Genomic DNA, 23,278 nt, shown 5'->3' with positions numbered 1-23,278 from the left:
GGACAGTTCAAGCCTATGAAACCTTTGTTGTTCCTATGTGAAGTAAGGCCATCGCCTTACTATAAAATACAAAAGACATAAGAAATGGCAGCACTCTATGTTGAGGCACGGATGTTATGGTCATGTTTAACCCTCGACTTGTGAAAGATCCCCAGGGGGTTAACTATCACAGCCAGGTAAGCTTTGGTGTTGTCCGATTGAAGCAACAGGCCTTATTTGCTCTCTTGCACCTGTCTCTCTCTCTTTCCGCCACCCTCCCCCCCCCAACCCTCCTTACCCCTCTCCCTTCACCCCTCCTCTCCCCCTGTCCCTCTCCTCCTCCCCCCTCTCCTCTCCCTTCCTCCCCTACTCTCTCCCCCCTTCCTCCTTCTACCCCCTCTCCCCCTCCTCTCTCCCCCCTTCCTCCTTCTATCCCCTCCCCTACTCTCTCTCCCCCCTTCCTCCTTCTACCCCCCCTCCTCGCTTTCCCCTCCCCCTACTCTCTATCCCCCCCTCCTCACTTTCCTCCCCCTCCTCTCCCCCCCTCCCCCTCCCTTGATATTCCCGTCAGCGAAGCGACGGGTGGTATTTGTTACTTTGAAGGAGCTGTGCTCCTACGCGAGTTGAAAGGATTGACGCGACAAAAGACGGGAATTCATCCGAGTTTCTTTATTCAGCAAAACCAAACTCGGGTACTCTGAAAAGCCCGTTTATCGGGCAGCAATATATATATATGCAATCACACACGGCGAGAGTGGGTGTGCACGGGCGGCCTGGGAAAGGCAAGTCTGGATATGCCCGGGAAAGGCGAGACTGAGCGTCTCCGGGCGGTCTGGGCGAACCCGGGAAAGGCAAGTCTGGACATGCCCGGGAAAGGCGAGACTGGGCGTCTCCGGGTGGTCTGGGCGAGCCCGGGAAAGGCGAGTCTGGACATGCCCGGGAAAGGCGAGACTGAGCGTCTCCGGGCGGTCTGGGCGAGCCTGGTACAGTGATCGCTCCCTGATTGCGTCTTCGGCAGGTGTAAGGCGATTGTGTATGCTCAGCGGCAACCGCTACACGCGCCCCCCCAGAATCGACTTGCACTGGCAGGGTCAATTTAAGGGGGGTCCTGATGACCCCGCCGAAGCGACCCCTGGAGGGTCGTGTGGGGGTGGGGGGGTCCGGTGTGGTGGTGGGTGGTCGAGCGGGGGGAACCGTGGACGGGGGCGGCCTCGCCGCGGAGGAAGGGCCAACCGTGGTGGTTGGTCGACGTCCACGTGCGCCGGCTTGAGGCGGTCCACCGAAATCCGGTCCGACCTGCCGCCGACGTCGATGACGAAAGACTTGTCGTCCCGTCGCAGGACCCGGAAGGGTCCGTCATACGGCGGCCGGAGTGGCCCCCGGTGTGCGTCATGACGCACAAAAACGTACTCCGCTGTGCGAAGCGCTGGGGGGACGTAGGACTGGGGGCCACCGTGGCGGGACGTTGGCACGGGGGCAAACCGTCGGGCGGCCTCCTGGAGGTCCGAGCGCTGGCGAGCTGCGGACCAGGGACTGGTAGCGTCGGGCATGAACTCGCCCGGGACGCGTAGCGGCTGGCCGTAGACGAGCTCGGCGGTGGACGCCTGGAGTCCTCCTTGGGGGCCGTGCGGAGGCCCAAAAGGACCCACGGCAGCCGGTCGGCCCAACCGCCGTCCTGAAGGCCGGCCATGAGCGCTGCCTTCATGGAGCGGTGAAAACGCTCGCACAACCCATTGGCTTGGGGGTGGTAGGCCGTGGTACGGTGGAGCTTGACCCCCAGGTTGCGGGCGACCGCGCCCCACAGCTGCGGAGGTGAACTGCAGACCGCGGTCCGAAGAGATGTCCGCCGGTGCACCGAAGCGGGCGACCCAGGTGGCGATGAAAGCCTGTGCCACGTCGGCGGTGGTGGTGGAAGCGAGGGGAACGGCCTCCGGCCACCTGGTGGTCCTGTCCACCATGGTGAGCAGGTGTGTGAAACCTCGTGATGGGGGAAGGGGGCCCACCAGGTCCACGTTGACGTGGTCGAAACGCCGTTCGGGCACGGTGAAAGGTGCCAGCGGGGCCTGGGTGTGGCGGTGGACCTTGGCCCGCTGGCAGGCCGTGCAGGCGTTGGCCCAATCGCGGACGTCCCGTCGAAGTCCGTGCCAGACGAAACGCGCCGACACCAGCTTCTGGGAAGCTTTCCGGCCCGGGTGGGAAAGGCCGTGGAGGGAGGCGAAAACGCGGCGCTGCCAGGTAACGGGCACGACGGGGCGAGGCTGGCCTTGGGAGACGTCGCAGAGCAGGACAGTGTCCGCGAAGGGGACGTCGGCCAGGTGGAGGCCCATGTCCGCCGCCCGGAGGGCTTGCACCGTGGTGTCGGTGGTCTGGTCGGCCGCCATAAGCGCAAAGTCCACGCCGAGGTGGACCGCGTTCGCGCTGGCCCGAGAAAGACAGTCGGCCACGGCGTTGTCTTTTCCGGCGACGTGCCGGATGTCCGTGGTAAATTCCGACATGGCGGAGAGGTGGCGGTGCTGGCGGGCCAACCACGGCACCGTGACTTTGGCCATTGCGTAAACCAACGGCTTGTGGTCAACGAAAGCCGTGAACGGGCGGCCCTCCAGGGGGTGGCGGAAATGGCGAACGGCCAGGTATAGACCGAGGAGCTCGCGGTCAAATGTGCTATATTTTAGCTCGTTCGGCCGGAGTTGCCGGCTAAAAAAAGCGAGTGGCTGCCAAACCCCGTTCACCCATTGTTCGTGTACGGCGCCCACCGCGTAGTCGGAGGCGTCCGTCGTGAGGGCGATGGGAGCGTCGAGCACTGGGTGAGCCAACAGCGTTGCGTCGGCGAGGGCCAGCTTTGCGCCTGTGAATGCCGCGTCCATGGCTGCGGACCAGACGACGTCATGCTTGGCCGGCTTGCCCTGGAGGGCTTCATAAAGGGGCAGCATGAGCTGAGCAGCGCGGGGCACGAAACGGTGGTAGAAATTCACCATGCCAAGGAACTCCTGCAGGGCCTTGATGGAGCGGGGACGCGGGAACTCGGTGATGGCCTTGACCTTGGTGGGCAGCGGCACGGCCCCGTTTCTGGTAATGTGGTGGCCCAAAAAGTCAACGGCCGTCGTGCCGAAGTGGCATTTGGCCGGGTTGACGATTAAGCCGTGCTCGCTGAGGCGCCCGAACAGTGTTCGGAGGTGGAGGAGGTGCTCGGCCCGGGACGTGCTGGCGACGAGGATGTCGTCCAGGTAGATGAAGAGGAACGGCAGGTCGCGCAGCACGCCGTCCATCAAGCGTTGGAACGCCTGGGCCGCGTTCTTGAGGCCAAACGGCATTCTCAGGAATTCGAACAGGCCGAACGGCGTGATGACGGCCGTTTTTGGGACGTCGGCTGGCCTGACAGGTACCTGGTGGTATCCCCGTATCAGGTCAACTTTCGAGAAAATGACCCGGCCCACCAAACGGGCGGAAAAGTCCTGGATGTGCGGGACCGGATACCTGTCGGGGGTGGTAACGTCGTTGAGGCGGTGGTAGTCGCCACATGGGCGCCAGCCGCCCCCCGGCTTCGGCACAATGTGCAGTGGTGAGGCCCACGCGCTATCGGAGCGCCGCACGATGCCGAGGTGCTCCAACGCGTCGAACTCGGCTTTTGCCACGGCGAGCTTGGCCGGGTCGAGGTGGCGGGCTCTGGTGTAGACCGGCGGGCCCGTAGTTGGTATGTGGTGCTCGATACCATGTCTCACTGCGACGGCCGAAAACGTCGGCCGCGTGAGGGCCGGGAACTCTGCGAGCAGGCGAGCGAACTCGTTTGCCGCCGGGAGGGCGCATGCTAGTTCGGTCGGCACGGAGCTGCTCATCGTGCATGCCAGGGAGCTGAAAGTCTCGGCATTGACAAGGCGACGCCGTTTGACGTCGACCAGCAGCCCGTGTGCGCAGAGGAAGTCGGCGCCTAGCAAAGCCATGGGCACGCTCGCCGTCACAAAGGTCCAATTAAAGCGCTGGTTGCCGAAGCAGAGGGTGACGTTGCGCGGGCCGAAGGTGCGGATGGCCGATCCGTTGGCAGCGACCAAGGAGGGGCCGCAAACGGCGGTCTGCCTGTCCTGCTCGGAGGCGGGTATGACGCTCAGTTGGGCGCCGGTGTCACAAAGGAAACGCCGCCCGGACGCTTTGTCCTTGATGAAAAGCAAGTTGCCCGAGTGGTAGGCGCTCATGGCTGGTAATGAACGCCGGCCCGGCCGTTTCCCGACTTGCCGAAAGTGCACGGGGGTCGGCATGTCCGAGCCTTGTGTCCGAACCTGGCGTGGTAATAACACCACGCTTGGTCAGGTGGAGGCCCCGGCCGTCGTGTTGGAAGCGGTCGGCGCAGCGTGGCGGCCGCCAGTTGCACCGGCAGTTCGGCCTCCAACTGCACCGGGTGCTCGGGCGCCATAGGCGTCGCCTTGGACGGCGGCAGGCTCCAGGTAGCCGCCCCGATGTGCTGGCCTGTCGAGGAGACCTTGTCGGCTTCCCTGGCGAGGGCGCGGGGATCCGTGATCTGCGTGCCTGCCAGGGCGAAGCGTACCTGGCTCGGCAGCTGGCGGAGGAACAGCTCTCGGAAAAGAAAATCCGGGGAGTGCTCACCGAGCAGCGAGAACATGTAGTCCATTCGCTCGGACGGGCGCGTGTCGCCGAGCTCGGGCAGGTCGAGCAGGCGTCGTGCGCGTTCCGCCGGTGAGGGCGAATGCGTCGAGGAGGAGCGTCTTGATCGCGCCATACTTGTCAGCGGCTGGAGGGTGCTGGAGGAGGCACAGGGCGCGGGCCGCGGTGGCGGAGCCGAGTGCCGCTACCACATGGTGGAAGCGGGTGTCGTCGGCGGTAATGCCCCGCAGGGAAAACTGAGTCCGCCTGGGTGAACCAAACCGCCGCGTGAGCCTCCCAGAAGGTAGGCAGTGTAAGGGCAACTGCCGTGTCCATGTCGGCGGTCACCAATGAAGGAGCTGTGCTCCTACGCGAGTTGAAAGGATTGACGCGACAAAAGACGGGAATTCATCCGAGTTTCTTTATTCAGCAAAATGAAACTCGGGTACTCTGAAAAGCCCGTTTATCGGGCAGCAATATATATATATATATGCAATCACACACGGCGAGAGTGGGCGTGCCCGGGCGTCCTGGGCGAGCCCGGGAAAGGCAAGTCTGGACATGCCCGGGAAAGGCGAGACTGAGCGCCTCCGGGCGAGCCCGGGAAAGGCAAGTCTGGATATGCCCGGGAAAGGCGAGACTGGGCGTCTCCGGGCGGTCTGGGCGAGCCCGGGAAAGGCGAGTCTGGACATGCCCGGGGAAGGCGAGACTGAGCGTCTCCGGGCGATCTGGGTGAGCCCGGTACAGTGATCGCTCCCTGGTTGCGTCTTCGGCAGGTGTAAGGCGATTGTGTATGCTCAGCGGCAACCGCTACAACTTAAGAATAAATCCAAGAACACCCTTTGTAAGCATTATTCGACTTTTAAAATAAATCTGGTGTTGGCTTAATGGTTAGGGTCTTGGCTTGGGATCCTAGGATCCTAGGATCCTGAGTTTGAATCCCGGTTGATCATTTAATTAACACCGGAGGGGGGGGGGGGGGGGGGGAGATTGACTCAGCCTGTCATCCTTCCAGAGGTCGGCAAATTGAGTACCAGCTCACTGGTAATTGGGGCACTGCATCAGCAGCACAAATGCGCTTCCAGAAAAATGATGCAACCAGCAGCCACAGGCTGCATACGAAACAACAACTTTTTAAATTGTACGATCGTCGATCAAATATACAATGCACCATTTGATTTTGTCCCTTATGTTGACAAAACAAATGTTTCACACTTTAAAGAGTGAGAAATGCTTAAAATCAAAACAAAGGGACCAAATACTTTTGACACAATATTTACAATACTTTTACCTTCTTTCACCTTCTTGAACAACACCGGCATAAAAGATGAGAATGTCTCTCAAATTAATGGGATAGGTTCGAAGCCCTCAAACGTTTGTTGCGAATTTTTTTTCCGATGATTCAGTTTGGAGTCAAGAAAATAAGCACCAAGAAAATGGACAAGAGACATATTTATTGGAATTGCTACAATAAACTAAAAATGCTTCAGTTTACAAATGATTAACAACAAAACGATGGCAGGCAAGCCAACTTCAACTAACGAGTTTAGAAAAGGAAGGAGTTACCAAGAAAGTCATTTCAGTAGGTCAAAATTCCATTTTTGCAACTCACGCATGTTCAAATATCCGCCCAAGAATCACAATTTGTACATCGATGTGAAGTATCCCAAGCATCAATTGTCACCGTATAACAAAATAACATTGAAATAACACGACTTACACCCCTGCCACCACCACCTCATCATTGGTTTAGGTTTTGTTGCACATGCCACTCTCAATCCTGATCGGAACATCAAAACACACCAATCACTTCCCCCAAGCTCAGTGGCTGCGTTAATTGTTTGTCGTGCACGTGCACATGCGTGTTCCATTACAAGCCTTAGACCTTGTATTTAAAAAACAAAAAAAAAACACCAGGCTTCAGCAATACAACATAAAAACCAAGTCCTGTCAGCTTTCAAAAAACACAGCTAACAGGTGGAGGGTGGCAGGGGAGCGGAGGGGGGAAGAAATTTGTTTTAACAAATCAAAATATTTTTCCCGACACTCATCTCACCAAATTGTAAGCATGCCATTGTAACAACTGTCAGTATCTGAACGAGTAACCAGTAATCCCAGAGCCAAAATTAAGGGTGTAAAACCCAGCAGACCAGAGCCTCAGCAAACAAAATTACATTTATTAGCAACTGTCCAGAGACATTGTAGTGATTGGGTTGTGAGGGAAGGAAAACAAATAAATTGGAATAAGACAAGTAATAAGAACAACAAAGAATAACATTTATGTAAACCGCTTCATCGTACAATTGTTCATGGCAGGAGCCTGTGATCAAGCTAGTGGTTTAATCGAGCCAGGATTTTGGTGGAACCAAAATGGATAACGTCGAAGGATTTTGAAACGTTTTTGCATCTCAAACCACCGAGGACCGTTATTACTAACAGGACTAATAATAGTTGCCCAATGAGGATCGCTAAATCAAATGCCCGATTCGGAAAATACAACATTTATTAAGAATCGGTGACCGTGAGACCGTTTTAGTTTAATTAAAAACCCAAACCTTCAATTACGTGACTCAGCTCTCTTCTTCCTTCAGCTATCAACCCAATGTCATTCAGATATCTGCACAATCATTATGGTAACGAATGGGAGAGAAGAAAAAGTTAAAGAGAAACGAATAACCACCTTTAGAGGCCATTTTTCCCCGCGAAGCGGGGGTTGGCCTTTTTCGGGAACCGTGGTTGTTGTTGTTTTTTGGTCCCCTTTTTGAAGCAATGTTTTACGGCCGGACGCCCTTCCTGACGCCAACCCTTTTTGCCGCCTTTAACGACAAACAGGGAATTACCAGTGAACTGGTACTCAATTAGCCGACCTCGGAAGGATGACAGGTTGAGTCAACCCCCCTGGCGTTAATTCAGCGATCGACCGGGATTCGAACCCAGGACCCTAGGATCCTAAGCCGGCACCCTAGCCGCTAGCCCAACACCAGGGCTTAAAGAGGAACGAATAATAATAATAATTAGAAATGCCAGTGGGGGATTAGAAGTCACAGTTCGAGTACTTTTGTGCCTAGCTTTCAAAAACACTGAAAGTAACACACGCAGGAGCACATGTTTACATGCCTACAGATAAATAGTGCTCGCCTCCCCTGAGTGGGTGAAGAGAAGGAAGAATAAGAGGATAAAAACGCGAGAAGACACGGAAAATATTTTAATAAACATAGAGAAGGAAAAGTAGGCAAACAGAAGAAGAAGAAACAACAAATGTAGAAGATCAAGATATAGTTGAGCAAATAAGCATTTCTCCATAATCATTCAAGGATTGGGCCTCAGTAACGAATTGGTCATCAAGAGAAAAGTGTGTATCGATCAGAGATTCCTGAAAATGAACTCAACATAACAAAAAGAAAGGAACAAACTCCATCAAATGTTTAAAAGAGGTCAATGAAGGAAAACGACGACAAAGGCAAACAATCCACAATGAAATGGGTAAAGCATCTCAGGATTAAGGAAAAGTCAAACTAAATTCAGAAAGGCAAAAGGAGAGGTGGATTGAGAGAGCGAGAGCGAGAGCGAGAGAGAGAGAGCGAGAGCGAGAGAGAGATGGTGAGAGACAAAGGTGAAAGGCTCAGAGCAAGAGAAAAGAGAACAAGGCCGAAACAGACAAAAAATTACAGAGAATAATCAAAAAGCAGGAAAATAAAGATGAGAGAAATAAACAACTAGGCACCTCAACAGGCCATGTGCATAGACATTTGTGGCACACAATCCAGCACCTCACCTGGACCGATATCACAATGCTCATGCATAAGGAAGTGCAATTCCAGAACAAAAAATAGAAAAGAAAAGTTTGATATTTCACGAGGCCCAGCTTGTGATGATACAAGGAGTCACAGCAGCACTTAAACAGCAACACTCAAAAGTCTTCATTTACAATAAAATATGTCACCAGGAGCAGGGAAGGGTGAGAGGGGTAAATAAAGAATAATGGTGGAAAACAAGAAATGTAATTTACAATTTGCATTCATCGACTACCCAGCACACCCGTAAAGCACGTTAAGGCCACAATCACAATGGTTAAAAGGAGTTCAACAACAGAAAAAAAAAAATCTCACTCGTCATAAGTGAAGGAAAGGAATCGCATGAACATGAAGCTATTGGACCAAGGGAGGTATAAAAATGGCTGGGTAAGATTGCTCACATGTCAGATTCTCACATTGCTCTCCATCGACTTGAAATTCTGACTTGTTCATCATTGACCAACATGGTCATTATCGGCCAAATGTCCGCAATAGCTCTTCACTGTCCAGATGTCGTAGATAATCTCCACCACCAAAATACCCCCTACACTTTCTTCCCCCACAAACACACACAGCTGCTCATCGGATAACAATGGTCCAATCTGCCGTAAGTCTTACTCCAGGTCGACGCACAATCAAACTTGATAGCTCAGGTGTGTACTCGTAAGCCAGAGGTACATCTTGACTTCCTAAACAGTAAAAAGAATAGGGACGGTAAGAGAATGAACAATGTAGAGGCAGCATATCTATATGGAGGCTTAAGGGGGCACAGACATATTACATGTGGACAAAGTGTGGGGGTGGTGGGGTTTTGGCTGCAGCAAATGTACAAATGAAATGATAAATATTATTTATTTATATTTACTTATTTATTATTTTTATTATTGTTATTATTTTTATTTTTATTATTTATTTTTATTTGGAAATATTTATATTTATACTTTATTCATATTTTTGTCTTTGGATTAATGACATCTAAAATCAAAAGGATACTTGGTATATCAAGAACATTCAATGAGGTACAGAAGCTACTTTATGCACCCGAAAAAGGTGGAGGTCAACCAAACAAATACACAGTGAAACCAGTGCGAGGAAATAAAGCGAAACCAGTGCGAGGAAATAAAGCGAAACCAGTGCGAGGAAATAAAGCGAAACCAGTGCGAGGAAATAAAGCGAAACCAGTGCGAGGAAATAAAGCGAAACCAGTGCGAGGAAATAAAGCGAAACCAGTGCGAGGAAATAAAGCGAAACCAGTGCGAGGAAATAAAGCGAAACCAGTGCGAGGAAATAAAGCGAAACCAGTGTGAGGAAATAAAGCGAAACCAGTGCGAGGAAATAAAGCGAAACCAGTGTGAGGAAATAAAGCGAAACCAGTGCGAGGAAATAAAGCGAAACCAGTGCGAGGAAATAAAGCGAAACCAGTGTGAGGAAATAAAGCGAAACCAGTGCGAGGAAATAAAGCGAAACCAGTGCGAGGAAATAAAGCGAAACCAGTCTGAGGAAACAAAGCGAAACCAGTGCGAGGAAATAAAGCGAAACCAGTGCGAGGAAATAAAGCGAAACCAGTCTGAGGAAACAAAGCGAAACGAGTGTGAGGAAATAAAGCGAAACCAGTGCGAGGAAATAAAGCGAAACCAGTCTGAGGAAATAAAGCAAAACCAGTGCAAGGAAACAAAGCGAAACGAGTGTGAGGAAATAAAGTGAAACCAGTGCGAGAAAACAAAGCGAAACCAGTGCGAAAAAACAAAGCGAAACCAGTGCGAGGAAATAAAGTGAAACCAGTCTGAGGAAATAAAGCAAAACCAGTGCAAGGAAACAAAGCGAAACCAGTGCGAGGAAATAAAGCGAAACCAGTCTGAGGAAATAAAGCAAAACCATGTCTGAGGAAACAAAGCGAAACCAGTCTGAGGAAACAAAGTGAAACCAGTCTGAGGAAATCAAGCGAAACCAGTCGGAGGAAATCAAGCAAAACCAGTCTGAGGAAATAAAGCGAAACCAGTCTGAGGAAACAAAGCGAAACCAGTCTGAGGAAATAAAGTGAAACCAGTCTGAGGAAACAAAGCGAAACCAGTTTGAGGAAACAAAGCGAAACCAGTGTGAGGAAATCAAGCGAAACGACTGAGGAAATAAAGTGCATTTTAGAAACGTGTCAAGGCATTTTGGAGCGCAATGTTCAAATGTTTCAGTTGTCATCAATCCCCTTCCCCTTCCTCCCGTCCATGATACACTGAAGCTTGTGGTGAGGCAGTTTCCATGAATCAACTTGCCTTCGCCTCATGGAAGGCTAATCCAACTGAAGGCAATCTCAGTTCCTTTCACAAAGCTCAGAAGACGTGTGTGTCTACTCTCAGGAGAGCCAGGAAACAATATCTATCGACTCTCAAAACTGAACTCTCAAACCTGTCTCCCTCCTCGAAATCCTGGTGGCGTCTGGTCAAATCTGTTTCTGGTGTTTGTTCCCCTTCCATCTCCTCCGTTACCTCAAACGGCTACACAGCTGACACTGTACGTGAAAAAGCCGAATGCCTCAACTCTGTGTTTGCCTCAAAATCTAGTGTCCCAACCCCATCTCTCTGTACCCACCTTACCCAGTCGAACCCAGCTGCTCCTGGACTCTGTGTCTTTCTCTGTCAAAAAGTTTCTGTCAAACTTCGACTCTGATTCTGCAACTGGACCAGACGGCATCAGCCCACGGGTCCTAAAATCCTGCTCTGCCACTCTTTCACACCCTCTCTCTGTTTTCTTCGCCCTCTCTTTTGCTCAAGGTCATCTGCCATCTGCTGGGAAATCAGCCAACATTACCGCTTTACACAAAAAAAGGTGCAAAAACAGATCCTTGCAACTACAGACCAATCAGCCTGCTCCCAATAATCAGCAAGGTCATGGAATCAATCATCGCTTCTGACATCAAATCCTTCCTCTTCTCCAATGGCTTGATCTCGGATCATCAATATGGATTCAGACCAGGTCATTCTACTCTGGACATGCTGCTTCTGCAGTCTCAACAATGGATGAAGGTCCTCAATGCTAAAAAGGAAATCAGAGCTGTCTCCCTTGACATATCACGTGCCTTAAATACGGTCTGGCACCCCGCCCTGCTCACCAAACTCTCCTCTTATGGTATCCATGGAAACCTCCACGCATGGCTTGCGGACTTCCTCACCGTTCACAGTCAACGTATGGCCCTGAATGAAATTCTCTCATCTCCCCTTCTTGTTCTGGCTGGAGTTCCTCAAGGCAATGTTCTGGGCCATGTGCTTTTTCTGGTCTTCATTAATGATCTCTCCGCCTCTATGGAAAATCCTCTCTCTCTCTCTCTTTGGTGATGACTCCACTCTCTGCCGCTCCATATCTCAACCCTCAGATCGGCAGGCAGCAGCCTCTTCACTCTCTGCAGACCTGGAAAATATCACAAACTGGTCAAACAAGTGGAACACGTCTTTCAATCTTGACAAATCACACACTGTCACTTTGTCTCTCCGAAAAGACCGTCTGAACAATCCTCTTGAAGAAGTTCTGTCACTCAAGCTTTTGGGTCTCACTTTCTGCCATGATCTTTACTGGGAAAACCACATTTCAAAGCTGGCCTCCAAAGCCAGTCGCCGACTGGGCATCCTCCATCATGCGAAGTCCTTTCTGGGCACTTCTGAGCTCCTCACCACATACAAAGCTTTCATCCGCAGCTCAATGGAATACTGCTCTCCCCTCTGGGCTGGTGCTCCTGCCTCACACCTAGCTCGGCTTCACACGGTTGAAACCAAAGCATTCAGAATCATTGGAATCTCCCGCGATGAAGCTGATTCTGAGGGCCTCTCTCTCTCTCACCGGTCAGGAAGGTGGTCTTTCTGTCTTCTACCGACTCCTTTCAGGCCTTGCTCCCCCTGCTGTCTGTGCTCTGTCCTACAAATATCCCTGCAGGACGCACAAGATCTGCCAGCAACCATCTTCTGGTGAAACTACCAAAATCAAGACACTCTGCCCACCTTCACTCTTTCATTCCCACACTCTCTTCAATCCCTCTCCTCCCTCCAGGTCTTTAAAACAGCTGTTCACCACCATCTCTTGTCTTGCCCCACCCAAAACCTTGACCTTTTCTACCCCCGTTAATACACCCCAAATCCCCCTCTTTCCATCCCCAACTTCTTTCCTGAAATTCCTAGTAGTGTTCATTTGCTTTATACTGTGTACCCCTCCCTCCTCCCCCAGCCCTCCACCTTCCACAAATCTACCGACGTCCCTGTTCTCTCCTGTTGTGCTTCTGTGCTTCCCTCTCTCTCCCCGTCTTGTCTCCCGCTCCCTTCACTGTATGTTTTATGTGTCTGTGCATGTTTTCATGTTCAATGTGTTAGCTCTTACACGAGCCTCGATTCTGTATCGAAAAAAAAATAAAAAAGATAAAGCAAAACCAGTGCGCGGAAATCAAGTGAAACCAGTGCGAGGAAATCGAGTGAAACCAGTCCAGAGGAAATAAGGCAAAACGAGTCCAATTAAATAAAGCTAAACAAGTCGGTGGAAATAAAATGTTCCAGTGCAGCTTTTAAGAAATAACAAATGAAAAAAGAACACGTTGTGATGGGTTTGAACAATACTATTCTTGCTTCTATTTACTCTCCGATAGAAGGCCCAGTTTCGGGAGCCCTTCACCTACCAGGCTGTTTCATCATGATCGACAGCATTGGCTGAGCAATGCCGACAATCACAATCCGCTCCAGCCACTCAATAGAAGAGTACTTGCCAGGTGGTATGTGCGAGCTCACACTGTGAGGGGGAAATTCACGAAGAACCATAGGGAAAAATAAGTGAAGAATAAAACAATCTTAAATGGAGAAAAGGATTCACATACCTTCCAAGATTAAAAAGTATTTAACGTTGAATGAAGAAATACATTTTTAAACATGTTTTGAGATCTATGACCAGACAGCAACAGTAATAACAGTCAGCAAATGTACACCCTTAAAGCTCTCGTCAACTTTTTGCAGGTTGTTTATAACAGAGGGTGTGCTCGACCTGGCTTTCAAAGTGCCATCCTTAAACAGGAAGTGCCTGAGCTGGTACTCGTTTTCTTTCTCAAAGTTGAAAGAATGTTCATCATCCATGTAGAGTTCTCCTTCCGCAAATTTCTGCAAAAAAAGGTCGATTCCAACATTAACACCACCTATAATTGATTCCCATCACTCCCCTAATTTTTGTCAATCCATTACTCTGATGAATGCCTTTTCCAGGCAGAATTTTAGACCGTCAAAACTAGCAAGGTGTCTTACCTGGTCATCCAGTGCCACGTACAGCGTGTAAGGATCACCGGACATGCAGGCCGATGAGCGGCGTGGGCGATCCTTGCGAGGGATGATCGTTCCTCCTCGCTGGAACACGGGAATCTGGCCCACAATGATGACCGCAAGTTAAAAATAAATATGCTGTAGGAACCAAGCCATAATAGATCCTCCCCTCCCACCTTTCTGGTGGAATATAAATCAGGTAAAACTGCCTCTTTGTACATACGGTGCTCAGCTTCACAGGGTAGTTGATCTCCTGGCCACCAGAGTACTTCTTTTGGGTGTGTACATCATACCAAACCTAGTGATGACAAGCAAACAGGCGCGTTTCACCGAGTCCGGCACTATTATGATAAAACATGGGTCCTTGATGGATCACTCGTACAGTATGCATTGGCGTGTATTTTTGGCGTCATTGTGATATCCCTGAGCCTACCACACTATTCTCATCCCCACTCCTCCCTCCATCACCCCAATTAAATAAAGTTGTTTTGACAGATTTATTTAATCTGCTATTGGTGTTGTGCAGGCATGATGGGCCGAATGGCCTCCTCCTGCATCTAATTTCATTGTAGTTATTTCCTTGTTGTTATGCACGTCTAAACCACCATCCACATCGTGTCTGTGCCCTATGGGAAATCTAGTCATATGATCAAGTCTGTTTGATTCTCAATGGAAGTTGATCATTTGGGTTTTCGCATCTGAGCACCTGGCTCACATTGTTTAAAATGCTACTTCAAGTATCATTAACCATGTTGATTTATTCACAGTGTACGAATGAGATCATAATTCACTTTAAAATACAATGATATTTCATGCCCTTTTCCTGTGTATGACATTTGTACAAGCTCCTCCACGAGCCTTAAATCAGTTGGGCAAGGGGTTGGGGAAGTGGGGGTTTTGGGGGGGGGGGGGGGGGAGGCAGAGGGTGAGGGGGGTAGGGACTGCAGAAAATAACATTTTCAATCAAAAAATATAATTTCAATTTTGAAGCAAGTATTTGATAATTTTCAAAGATCTTTAAACCTTCATGACAGCCCTCTCCATAAAAAGAGCAACCAAAGCATTCCAGGCAAACAAATACTCGACCTCACCTCATGTGCTCCTGGCAGGTGTACATTTACTCCTCGTGAAGCAGCCTCCGTTACAGGGTGAACAAGAAGAGCATTTCCTGTTAAAAGAAATTGGAATAACTTTTGTTCAGTAAAATTAAATTGCTGCACTGTCGAGTTCCCTCTAGGTAATTAAAAAGGTAATCGTTACTTGCAAAAGCAAATTCATTCTAAATCGGAACCATCATGTCAACATTGAACCATTGGCCCAGTGGCCCAGTGGCCATTTTTGAGTGAGGTTATCGTCGATGCTCCATGACATCAAAAGTCACTGGGGTTTAAATATCCTCGCGTACGCTTTCTCAGAGCCATTTAGCGAAAGGGGAAAATATTGCCAATTCATAATGTTAGCGAGTTCGCCATTTTGATAAACTTTACCAACTTTGCGCTATACAGTAATGACCCACAAACACAGCAGCTGCCACTCTTTTGTGGTTTAAAAAAATGTTGTTAAAATCTGTGTTGAAAAGCAGCCATGATTCTGGGATCCCAGGTTCAATATCATATTTGGTGTTGATTTGTTCAATGTCTACCAATGTCCTTGTTATTCAAGTAATGTACATTGACGTTTCCTAATGTCATCATCGTACATGCCATACAAGTTCAGGTTCCTCCATGAACCTTAAAAAACCATAATAAGGAGACACAATTAAGTTTTAGTGACATAGAGGGGTTCCTAATTTAGTAACTTATTAGTGGAGGTGTCATGTTAGGAAGATGAGCTTTTGCTGTATCAACTATTTCTTCCACCTTCTCCTTTCTTTGCTAAATCTAGTGGCAGCTATAATGGTAATCATACCAATCATGTATTCATCTTCAATCAAAAATGTCTGTTCTTCCTTTGGGAACTCGATCCACAGTGCCCTAGGGCAGGGGGAGGGGGAGGGTAAGCAATCACATGACATATGCATCATATAGAAAACAGCTAAGTATGGAACAATTGCTGGCGAATGACAATTTGGACTTTACTGCAGTAGATCCAGACATAGCACCAAATATTTACAAAAACAACTTGAGCAGCGTCCTGACTTAGAGTTGGAAAAGCATTCAGAAGCACGGATCTTCAACAACCACCACCAATATCTGCTGCTACAAAAATAATCCCTCACCTCATCACAGGCATTCCTGAACGGTAGGCCCAGAAGAAGACTGTGTACCAGTAAGGCAACAATGCATAGCGCTCACGCAGCGCTGCCCGCACGAGGGCGGTTGTGTCCGAGCCAAAGATCCAGGGCTCACGACGAGCGGTGTCGATATGTGCGTGCGCACGGTACAACGGCTGGTAGGCCCCGGCTTGGTACCAACGTATGAGCAGCTCGGTGGGTGGATTCTTAAAGAAACCTCCAATGTCGGCTGTCCGGGGAACAAGTAGATATCCAAAGCCATGATAATCAGCAACAGATATCGCACACCGACAATAAGCCATACTTCTGATATGGCCTCTGCACAATCTAATTTCCAGTGAATAAAAAGGTCATGGTGGAAAGAGCTCAAGTTTGCACCATTCATCCATTCATTCCTGGTTCCAATTTCTGCCTTCTTCTATTTAGTACACAAATTCATTCCAAAACACCACCAAAAGCATCTACAAGTACGATTACAGTCGATTCTCATGAAGATCACTGAATTTGTTCCTTGATCCATGGGCCATTGGTCTTAAGCAGGACTACACAATACAAGTTCATTTGTTTAACAAACGAACCAAAAATGAAATAATTATTTGTCCACCTGAAAGAATTATGGATATTAGCAAAGTCCTCTCATCAAGTGGCATGACCATGACAGCAAGGCCTCTCAAATCTGCTCATATTTTGGTGAAAATCTATGGTTTTTCAACTGCTCTTCATTATCATCATAACTTTTGCAAAGTTTACCTTCGCACTTCTTTTACACACATGCTACCAGGGCAGCAACAATATCACCAGTCTTACTCGTCACAGATTTTGCCAACGTTCACATGAGGTAGAGCTACAAGCACATAATCTGGTTACTAATCTGAGGTAGAGCTATTCTGGTTACCAAGCCTTAGAGAAAAACATCATCTATGAAACCAATTTCCCATAATGCAAATGTAGCACCGATTCCACAGAGCTCAAAGTGTTTGGAATAAAGGTGAATGAGTACTGTATTCAAAAGGTACATTTAATGTGTGGCAATTTGCTCTGATTGGTTGGATGGGAAGTGCTATAGTCAACAACTCAATTTTGAAAAACACCTTTTATCCTTTTTTAATATTCTCCCTAAGATTTGGCTTCAATTTGACTTGACGAGGGTGGCACATAAAAGTCACATTTAAAGATTTGTGAAAGTATTCATCTTCACGAGTCCTCCATCCTATCCAATGTACCAAACTCTGCGTTAGAGCATTGGTTCTGCTGTAGCGGTTTATTGGTCCGGTGGTGCCGTGCTGGGGAGTTTGCCATCACTCTCACAGCAGTAGTCAGGGCACGAATTTGGAATTTGTTCATGGTGACAGCAATAACACACATGCTCTTCGTGAAGGACACAGTGGGGTCTTTAATGCCCACCAACCAATGCTGGCAGACAGGACACCCAATTTAACGTCCATCTGAGGGACAGCACACACATGAATGAATCATCCTGCATGTGAAACACTGGGATGATAGTTTATAGCTGGGCCGAGGTTTGAACCCAGGCGAGACAACTTGGAGTCATCTGTACTATTATGAATAACAAGATTCTAAATAAGCTGAACCATTTAGAAGAGACAACATCAAAGAATAAGAACTATACATTAATAAAATAGCTCAAGCAAGCAAAGACTGACTTAGTCCAATGGAATATGACACAGGAATATGATGATGATGATGATGATGATGATGATGAGGTTATAAAATTATTTTTGGCATTCAGTGTCAGGTTAGATTTGTTAGAAGATTAGTGATCTCCCACAAATGGGTGCAAATGTTAAGGCTTACCTCCACTGAAGGAGAGTCCACAAAGATTGAGGCTGAGGACCATTTGGATGGACGCTTTGAGATGGCTCCACTCTCCCACATTGTCACCCGTCCACACCGCCCCTACAGCATCCAGTACATGAAGTCAAAGCATGAGACATTTCATGTACAGTAGATAACCCGTGGCTATGATTGCCCAAAGAAAGGTCACACACAATTACACTGGGTAAAATATCCGGAGGGACCCTGACCTTATTGAGAGATAAAGTGTCTCTGGATGGCTTGGGTTTGGGTTAGTGTTAGAGTCGGCCGGCCAAAAACCTGAAATACATTTATCACTGAATTTTTTTGTTACAAGTTTGTCTCCCCGCTAAATGTTTGATATGACCCAAGGTATTGAATGAGAGGATACACATCTCAGCATTTGAGCTTGAAGGTCAATTTCAAGGTCATTTTGATGAAAAATTAACCAAATAATGGAATTTTCTCATAACTAGCTCATTACCTTTTGTCAAATGTGAATAAAACTAGGTATCCCATCTAGATTTAAGCCTGGTGTTGGCTTAGCGGTTAGGGTGCCGGCTTGGGATCCTAGGATCCTGGGTTCGAATCCCGGTCGATCGCTGAATTAACGCCAGGGGGGTTGACTCAGCCTGTCATCCTTCCGAGGTCGGAAAATTGAGTACCAGCTTGCTGGGATGAATGATCCCGGTGTGTACCCCGGTTTAGAATAGGTACACCATATCCCTGCGCATCGTAAGAGCGTGACTAAGGGTTGGCGTCAGGAAGGGCATCCGGCCATAAAACATTGCCTCAAACAGGGAACCATGATGGTCATGGGGCCCGCAAGGCTAACCCCCGCTCTAGCGGGGAAAATGGCCTTAAAACGATCATTCATTCATTCATTCATTCATCCCATCTAGATATAATTTGACTCAAAATGATCAAATAGTGCGGACATTTTAGGATTTGACCTTAAAGGTCATTTTGAGGAAAATATTCAGAAAATATGCCAGTTCTACTGTGACATTCAACTTTAGTAAGACGATACACTTTTGATGTATTTGTGTCTATTATTTGGGGATTAAGAGAGGTTTAATCAAAATAAAGACCAATTACTGCACTGCAGTCCCAAGAAGGCAGGCGGATGGGCGGACGGACACACGGGGACACACACACACACACACACACACACACACACACACACACACACACACACACACACACACACACACACACACACACACACACACACACACACACACACACACACACACACACTAAATGCATATCCATTCATTTCACTTGCCTTTGATGTTATAGATCAGTGCCAAGGTCAATAATAATTATGGTAAATATCTCAACTCAAGTTTGTATTGAATTTTACATGGTGTGTCCATATTCATTGTCTCAGATTTTCAGAAGGTAACCTCATAGGCAAATAGTTTTTTCTTTCAGGGTCTGATTGAAAACCCCCGCTCCCCCGCTCTAGCAGGGAAAATGGCCTTAAAATGCATGTTGTTGTGTTGTTGGTCTTATTGAAAAACAAGGCATGCAGGTAAATCAACCTACTTCATATAAAGACAAAAGGGAAGAGATTTATATTTCCCACTCAGTGCATTATTTGCCAAGAGGACAGAAATGAACATCTGCACACTTCTCCACCAGAGGATGGAAAGACCAGGCTTGAAACGTTGAAACGTTGCCAATGAAAGAAGAAAGCTTAAAGATTCTGACTTGGTTCATATTACTGATCATAGTACAACTCCTCGACTCTGAAAGTGAGCTGGAAAAGGAAATCTTATCAAATGGCACAAAGCTTGCAACTGCAAGTTCCCAGTTGAAAGTAGGCTGAAACAGCCGAGGAAACGATCTCTACAAAAGCAACAAAAGGGGCCTGGAGAACTTCCAGAAACAAACCAGAAGGCAGTCAAACGCAGTTCAACACCCTTGTAGGATCACAATATGTGTATGTTTTGTCAAACATGATGCAGTCAACAATTACTCAATGCTGCAATATTCCGTTCATGTGAAAGGATAATCAAACAAATCACATTATGTGAAAAGCACAAAAGGGTATTACTATGAGGGTTAGGTCAGCAGATTCTGTTGATGTTATCACTGCAGGTGGGAAGTAGCACATTCAGTGCTTGGAAGAATTTCAGAGAAAAGTGGAAAAAGTCAGTGACCAGGAAAAAGACTATCATGAACAAGATTAAAAGTGAAGATTGCACTTTGAGAAGAGAAGGTTGTGCTTCGCAAAGGGAAGGTTGCGCTTCGCGAAGTGAAAGGTTGCACTTCGCGAAGGGAAGGTTGCGCTTCGCGAAGGGAAGGTTGCGCTTCGCGAAGAGGAGGTTGCGCTTCGCAAGGGGAAGGTTGCGCTTCGCAAAGGGAAGGTTGCGCTTTGCGAAGGGAAGGTTGCGCTTTGCGAAGAGAAGGTTGCGCTTTGCGAAGAGAAGGCTGAGCTTCCCCTTTTTGATTGTATTTGTCTCTTCCCTCTGTTTCCATAACGATTGCCCTGTAAGCGAGATGAACTGGCCAGAGTCCTGCATGTCTCTACCTCTGGTTTGCCCAAACAAATCTCTTCATTGTCTCAGAAAATTGCCTATAATATTTAAGGAATCTACCGTTAGTTTGGTTTGTTTGAGTGTACATATCGAGTAAAGAGCAAGGGGTGTATACTTATTACATATACATTTGCACTGTTTTGCTTCATGCGATCCTTCCCCCTGAGTGTTTGCTCATTATTAAATAATACACCTGCTCTCAGGGTGGATTCCGCTTGTTCTAACTGATTAGTTTGGTGGTTTAGGGTGGTTGTATGAGGGCCAGTCAATAAGTAACCTTAAAATGGTGATATAAATTCGAGAATGTAATATGTGTAGTTGTAGATGACATATGTTATATCTATGGGTAAGAGTCATGTTTTGCCTGTTTTAGATCTGGAACCATTGAGCGTATGACTTCACTAGAGCAGTTCCAAGATGGTGGCTTCCTTAGAAGCATGCACCAGGGAGGAGCAACGTTCTGTCATCCGTTTCTTGGGAAGTGAGACTGTGAATCCCAGTGAAATCCATCGCAGTATGAAGACGCAATATGGTGACATGTTTATCGCTGCAGCAGGTGTACGACTGAGACAGGCAGTTTAAACGTGGAGTGTCCATTGTGGCAGATGCTGCTTGCTCGGGCCGGCCTCACCAGAAATGGCTGCAGGAGTTGAATGCGTGCTAAGGGAAAACTGTCGCGTTACGCTGGATGAAGTGGTCTCCAAATTGAACATTAGCCATGGTTCAGCACACCATATCATTCACAACATGCTGGGGTTCCACAAAGTGTCTGCAAGGTGGTTCCACAAAGTGTCTTCCACAAAGTGTCCCCGAACTGAAAGAACAGCAAGTGGACGCATGTGAAAAACTTCTGCGACGTTACGGAACAGAAGGCGACGCTGTCTTACAGCGCGTAGTGACTCGGGATGAAAGTTGGGTCCACTACTCTCAGCCAGAAATGAAGAGGGCAAGCAAAGAGTGGCACCATTCAATTTCACCAAAGCCCAAAAAATTCCACACACAGCCGACCGCTGGAAAGGTTATGCTGACGCTCTTCTGGGATAGCCGTGGTCCACTTGCAGAACATTACATGCCCAGAGGGACCACAGTCATCAGTGCATCATACTGCGACCTCCTTAAAAATCATCTGAAACCAGCAATGAGATCTAAACGTCGTGGACTACTCATTACCGGTGTTTTGCTGCAGCATGCCAATGCTCGGCCCCATACTGTCCTGCCCACGCTACAGCTGCAACAATCGAGGACCTGCAATTTGAGTGTCTTCCTCACCCACTCTACTCGCCAGACCTTGCCCCTTCGGATTACCACATATTTGGGCCACTTAAAGAGGTGCTTGGTGGAACCACTTTCCGATCCGACAAAGAGGTCCAAGACAAGAAGCGGTGCACGAATGGCTACACAAGCAGCCAAATCTTTTTTTCCCGAGAGGAATCCAGGCCTTAGTAAAGCGCTGGAAAAATGTATTGAACGCAATGGAGATTATGTTGAAAAATAACAGTTGTTACACATGTACGTGCAATAAACAACTTGTGAAAAATATTTTAAGGTTACTTATTGACTGCCCCTTGCAGTTTGATGATAACGTGCAAATGATGTTCCGCATCCGAGTGTACAAATGCAAATGATGTTCCGAGTGTACATGTCAAAACCAGGTGAGTTTGGAAAGGAGTGAACTCCCCCCACACCCCTCCCCTCCGAGACTCTCCCTCGCTCCTCCCCTCCTAGACTCCCCTCTCACCCCTCCTCCTCAAAGCATCCTCCCTGCTTCTTCCCCCTTCCAACTTTCACCTTCATCTCCCCAAACCTTCTGCCTCGCTCTTCCCCCTCCTCAAATAACACCTCACTGTGCCTCACCCAATCTCCATCAAACCATTTGTCCGCCCCATTCTTCCCTTTCTCCAAGCTATTCTGAAATCTCTGAAATCTCTGACACACCTTCAACAGCTCTCCCTACCTCTTCCTCCTCTTCCACATCTTACCCTACCCCTCCCCCCCCCTGTTCTGGACCCGATGCTCCCCCTTCCTCTTCATTAACGGTATGGACCTCAAACATCCGGGGCCTTCGCTCAAACTTGACTGACCTCTCCATACAGGTTGCTTCTGACAAACCAGATGTGATCTGCCTAACAGAAACTTTCCTCCTTCATGATGTCTCTGATGCCTTGGTATCTCTCCCAGGTTACTCCCTCCTCCGGCATGATAGACCTGAGCCTCGTCCTGGAGGTGGGGTTGCTATCTTTATAAAAAACTCTCTTCCTCACTCGCCCTCCACTGCCCTCTCTCCACCTCACCCCCAGGAATACCTTTGGCTACGGCTTCCCCTTCGCTCCCACCTTTTGTTCATATGTGTGTTGTACCGTCCACCAAACAGCGATGACTCCATCTACATCTCACTGTCTGATAATATGGACCAACTTCTATCTACCCATCCCAACTCTCTCTTCCTCATATGTGGTGATTTCAATTGTCACCATGCCAGTTGGCTGGGGGTGGGTACCTCTCTCACCAGCCATGGCTCTTCAGCAAAGGACTTCTGCGACTCACTGGGACTGACACAATCTGTCAATTTCCCGACCCGGATCTCAGTCAACGGAGCATCTTCTCTTCTGGATTTGGTTATGACAAACTTCCCTGAAAATGTCTGCTGCTCTTCTTCTGCTCCAATCGGCTCATCTGATCATGTGCTTGTCAAAGTGGACATCTCTCTGACCATTCTCAGAGAGCCTCCTCAGCGTCGACGAGTCTGGCATTTCACTCAGGCCAACTGGCACGGTCTTCAAGCAGCCAGCAATCATCTGGACTGGTCTCCCATCTCTACCGCCTCTGACATCAACTCATCCTGGGAATTCTTTCAAAGTAAATTGCTCTCTCTCATGCACAGATTTATACCATCTCGTCTTCAGTTGTCATACCCTTCCTCCCGTCCATGGTACACGGAATCTTGTGGTGAGGCTGTTGCCCTGAAACAACTTGCTTTCGTCTCCTGGAAAGCAAATCCAACGGAAGGAAATCTCATTTCCTTTCACAAAGCCCGAAACAAGT

General features: G+C 48.4%; 1 protein-coding gene across 3 annotated transcripts in view; it reads right to left on the bottom strand.

The window, feature by feature from the left end:
- Positions 1-6,009: 6,009 nt before the first annotated feature.
- The window catches only part of GANAB (glucosidase II alpha subunit), a 55,531-nt gene continuing 38,262 nt past the window's right edge, over positions 6,010-23,278 (bottom strand). For all 3 annotated transcript variants that reach the window (XM_078786610.1, XM_078786611.1, XM_078786612.1), the window contains 9 exons: positions 17,691-17,792; positions 15,861-16,104; positions 15,551-15,615; positions 14,734-14,810; positions 13,866-13,940; positions 13,628-13,741; positions 13,374-13,486; positions 13,015-13,124; positions 6,010-9,055 (listed from right to left, as the gene is read on the bottom strand). In XM_078786610.1, coding sequence (XP_078642736.1) covers positions 8,946-9,055; positions 13,015-13,124; positions 13,374-13,486; positions 13,628-13,741; positions 13,866-13,940; positions 14,734-14,810; positions 15,551-15,615; positions 15,861-16,104; positions 17,691-17,792 — 1,010 coding nt within the window. In that variant the 3' untranslated portion in view covers positions 6,010-8,945. The remainder of the gene's footprint in view (positions 9,056-13,014; positions 13,125-13,373; positions 13,487-13,627; positions 13,742-13,865; positions 13,941-14,733; positions 14,811-15,550; positions 15,616-15,860; positions 16,105-17,690; positions 17,793-23,278) is intronic.

This window comes from Myxine glutinosa, chromosome 11 (genome assembly GCF_964187855.1).
Source record: "Myxine glutinosa chromosome 11, kmMyxGlut1.1, whole genome shotgun sequence".
NCBI lineage: Eukaryota > Metazoa > Chordata > Myxini > Myxiniformes > Myxinidae > Myxine > Myxine glutinosa.
Note: the sequence above shows the minus strand (reverse complement) of the source record. Positions and strands in the feature narration are given on the sequence as shown.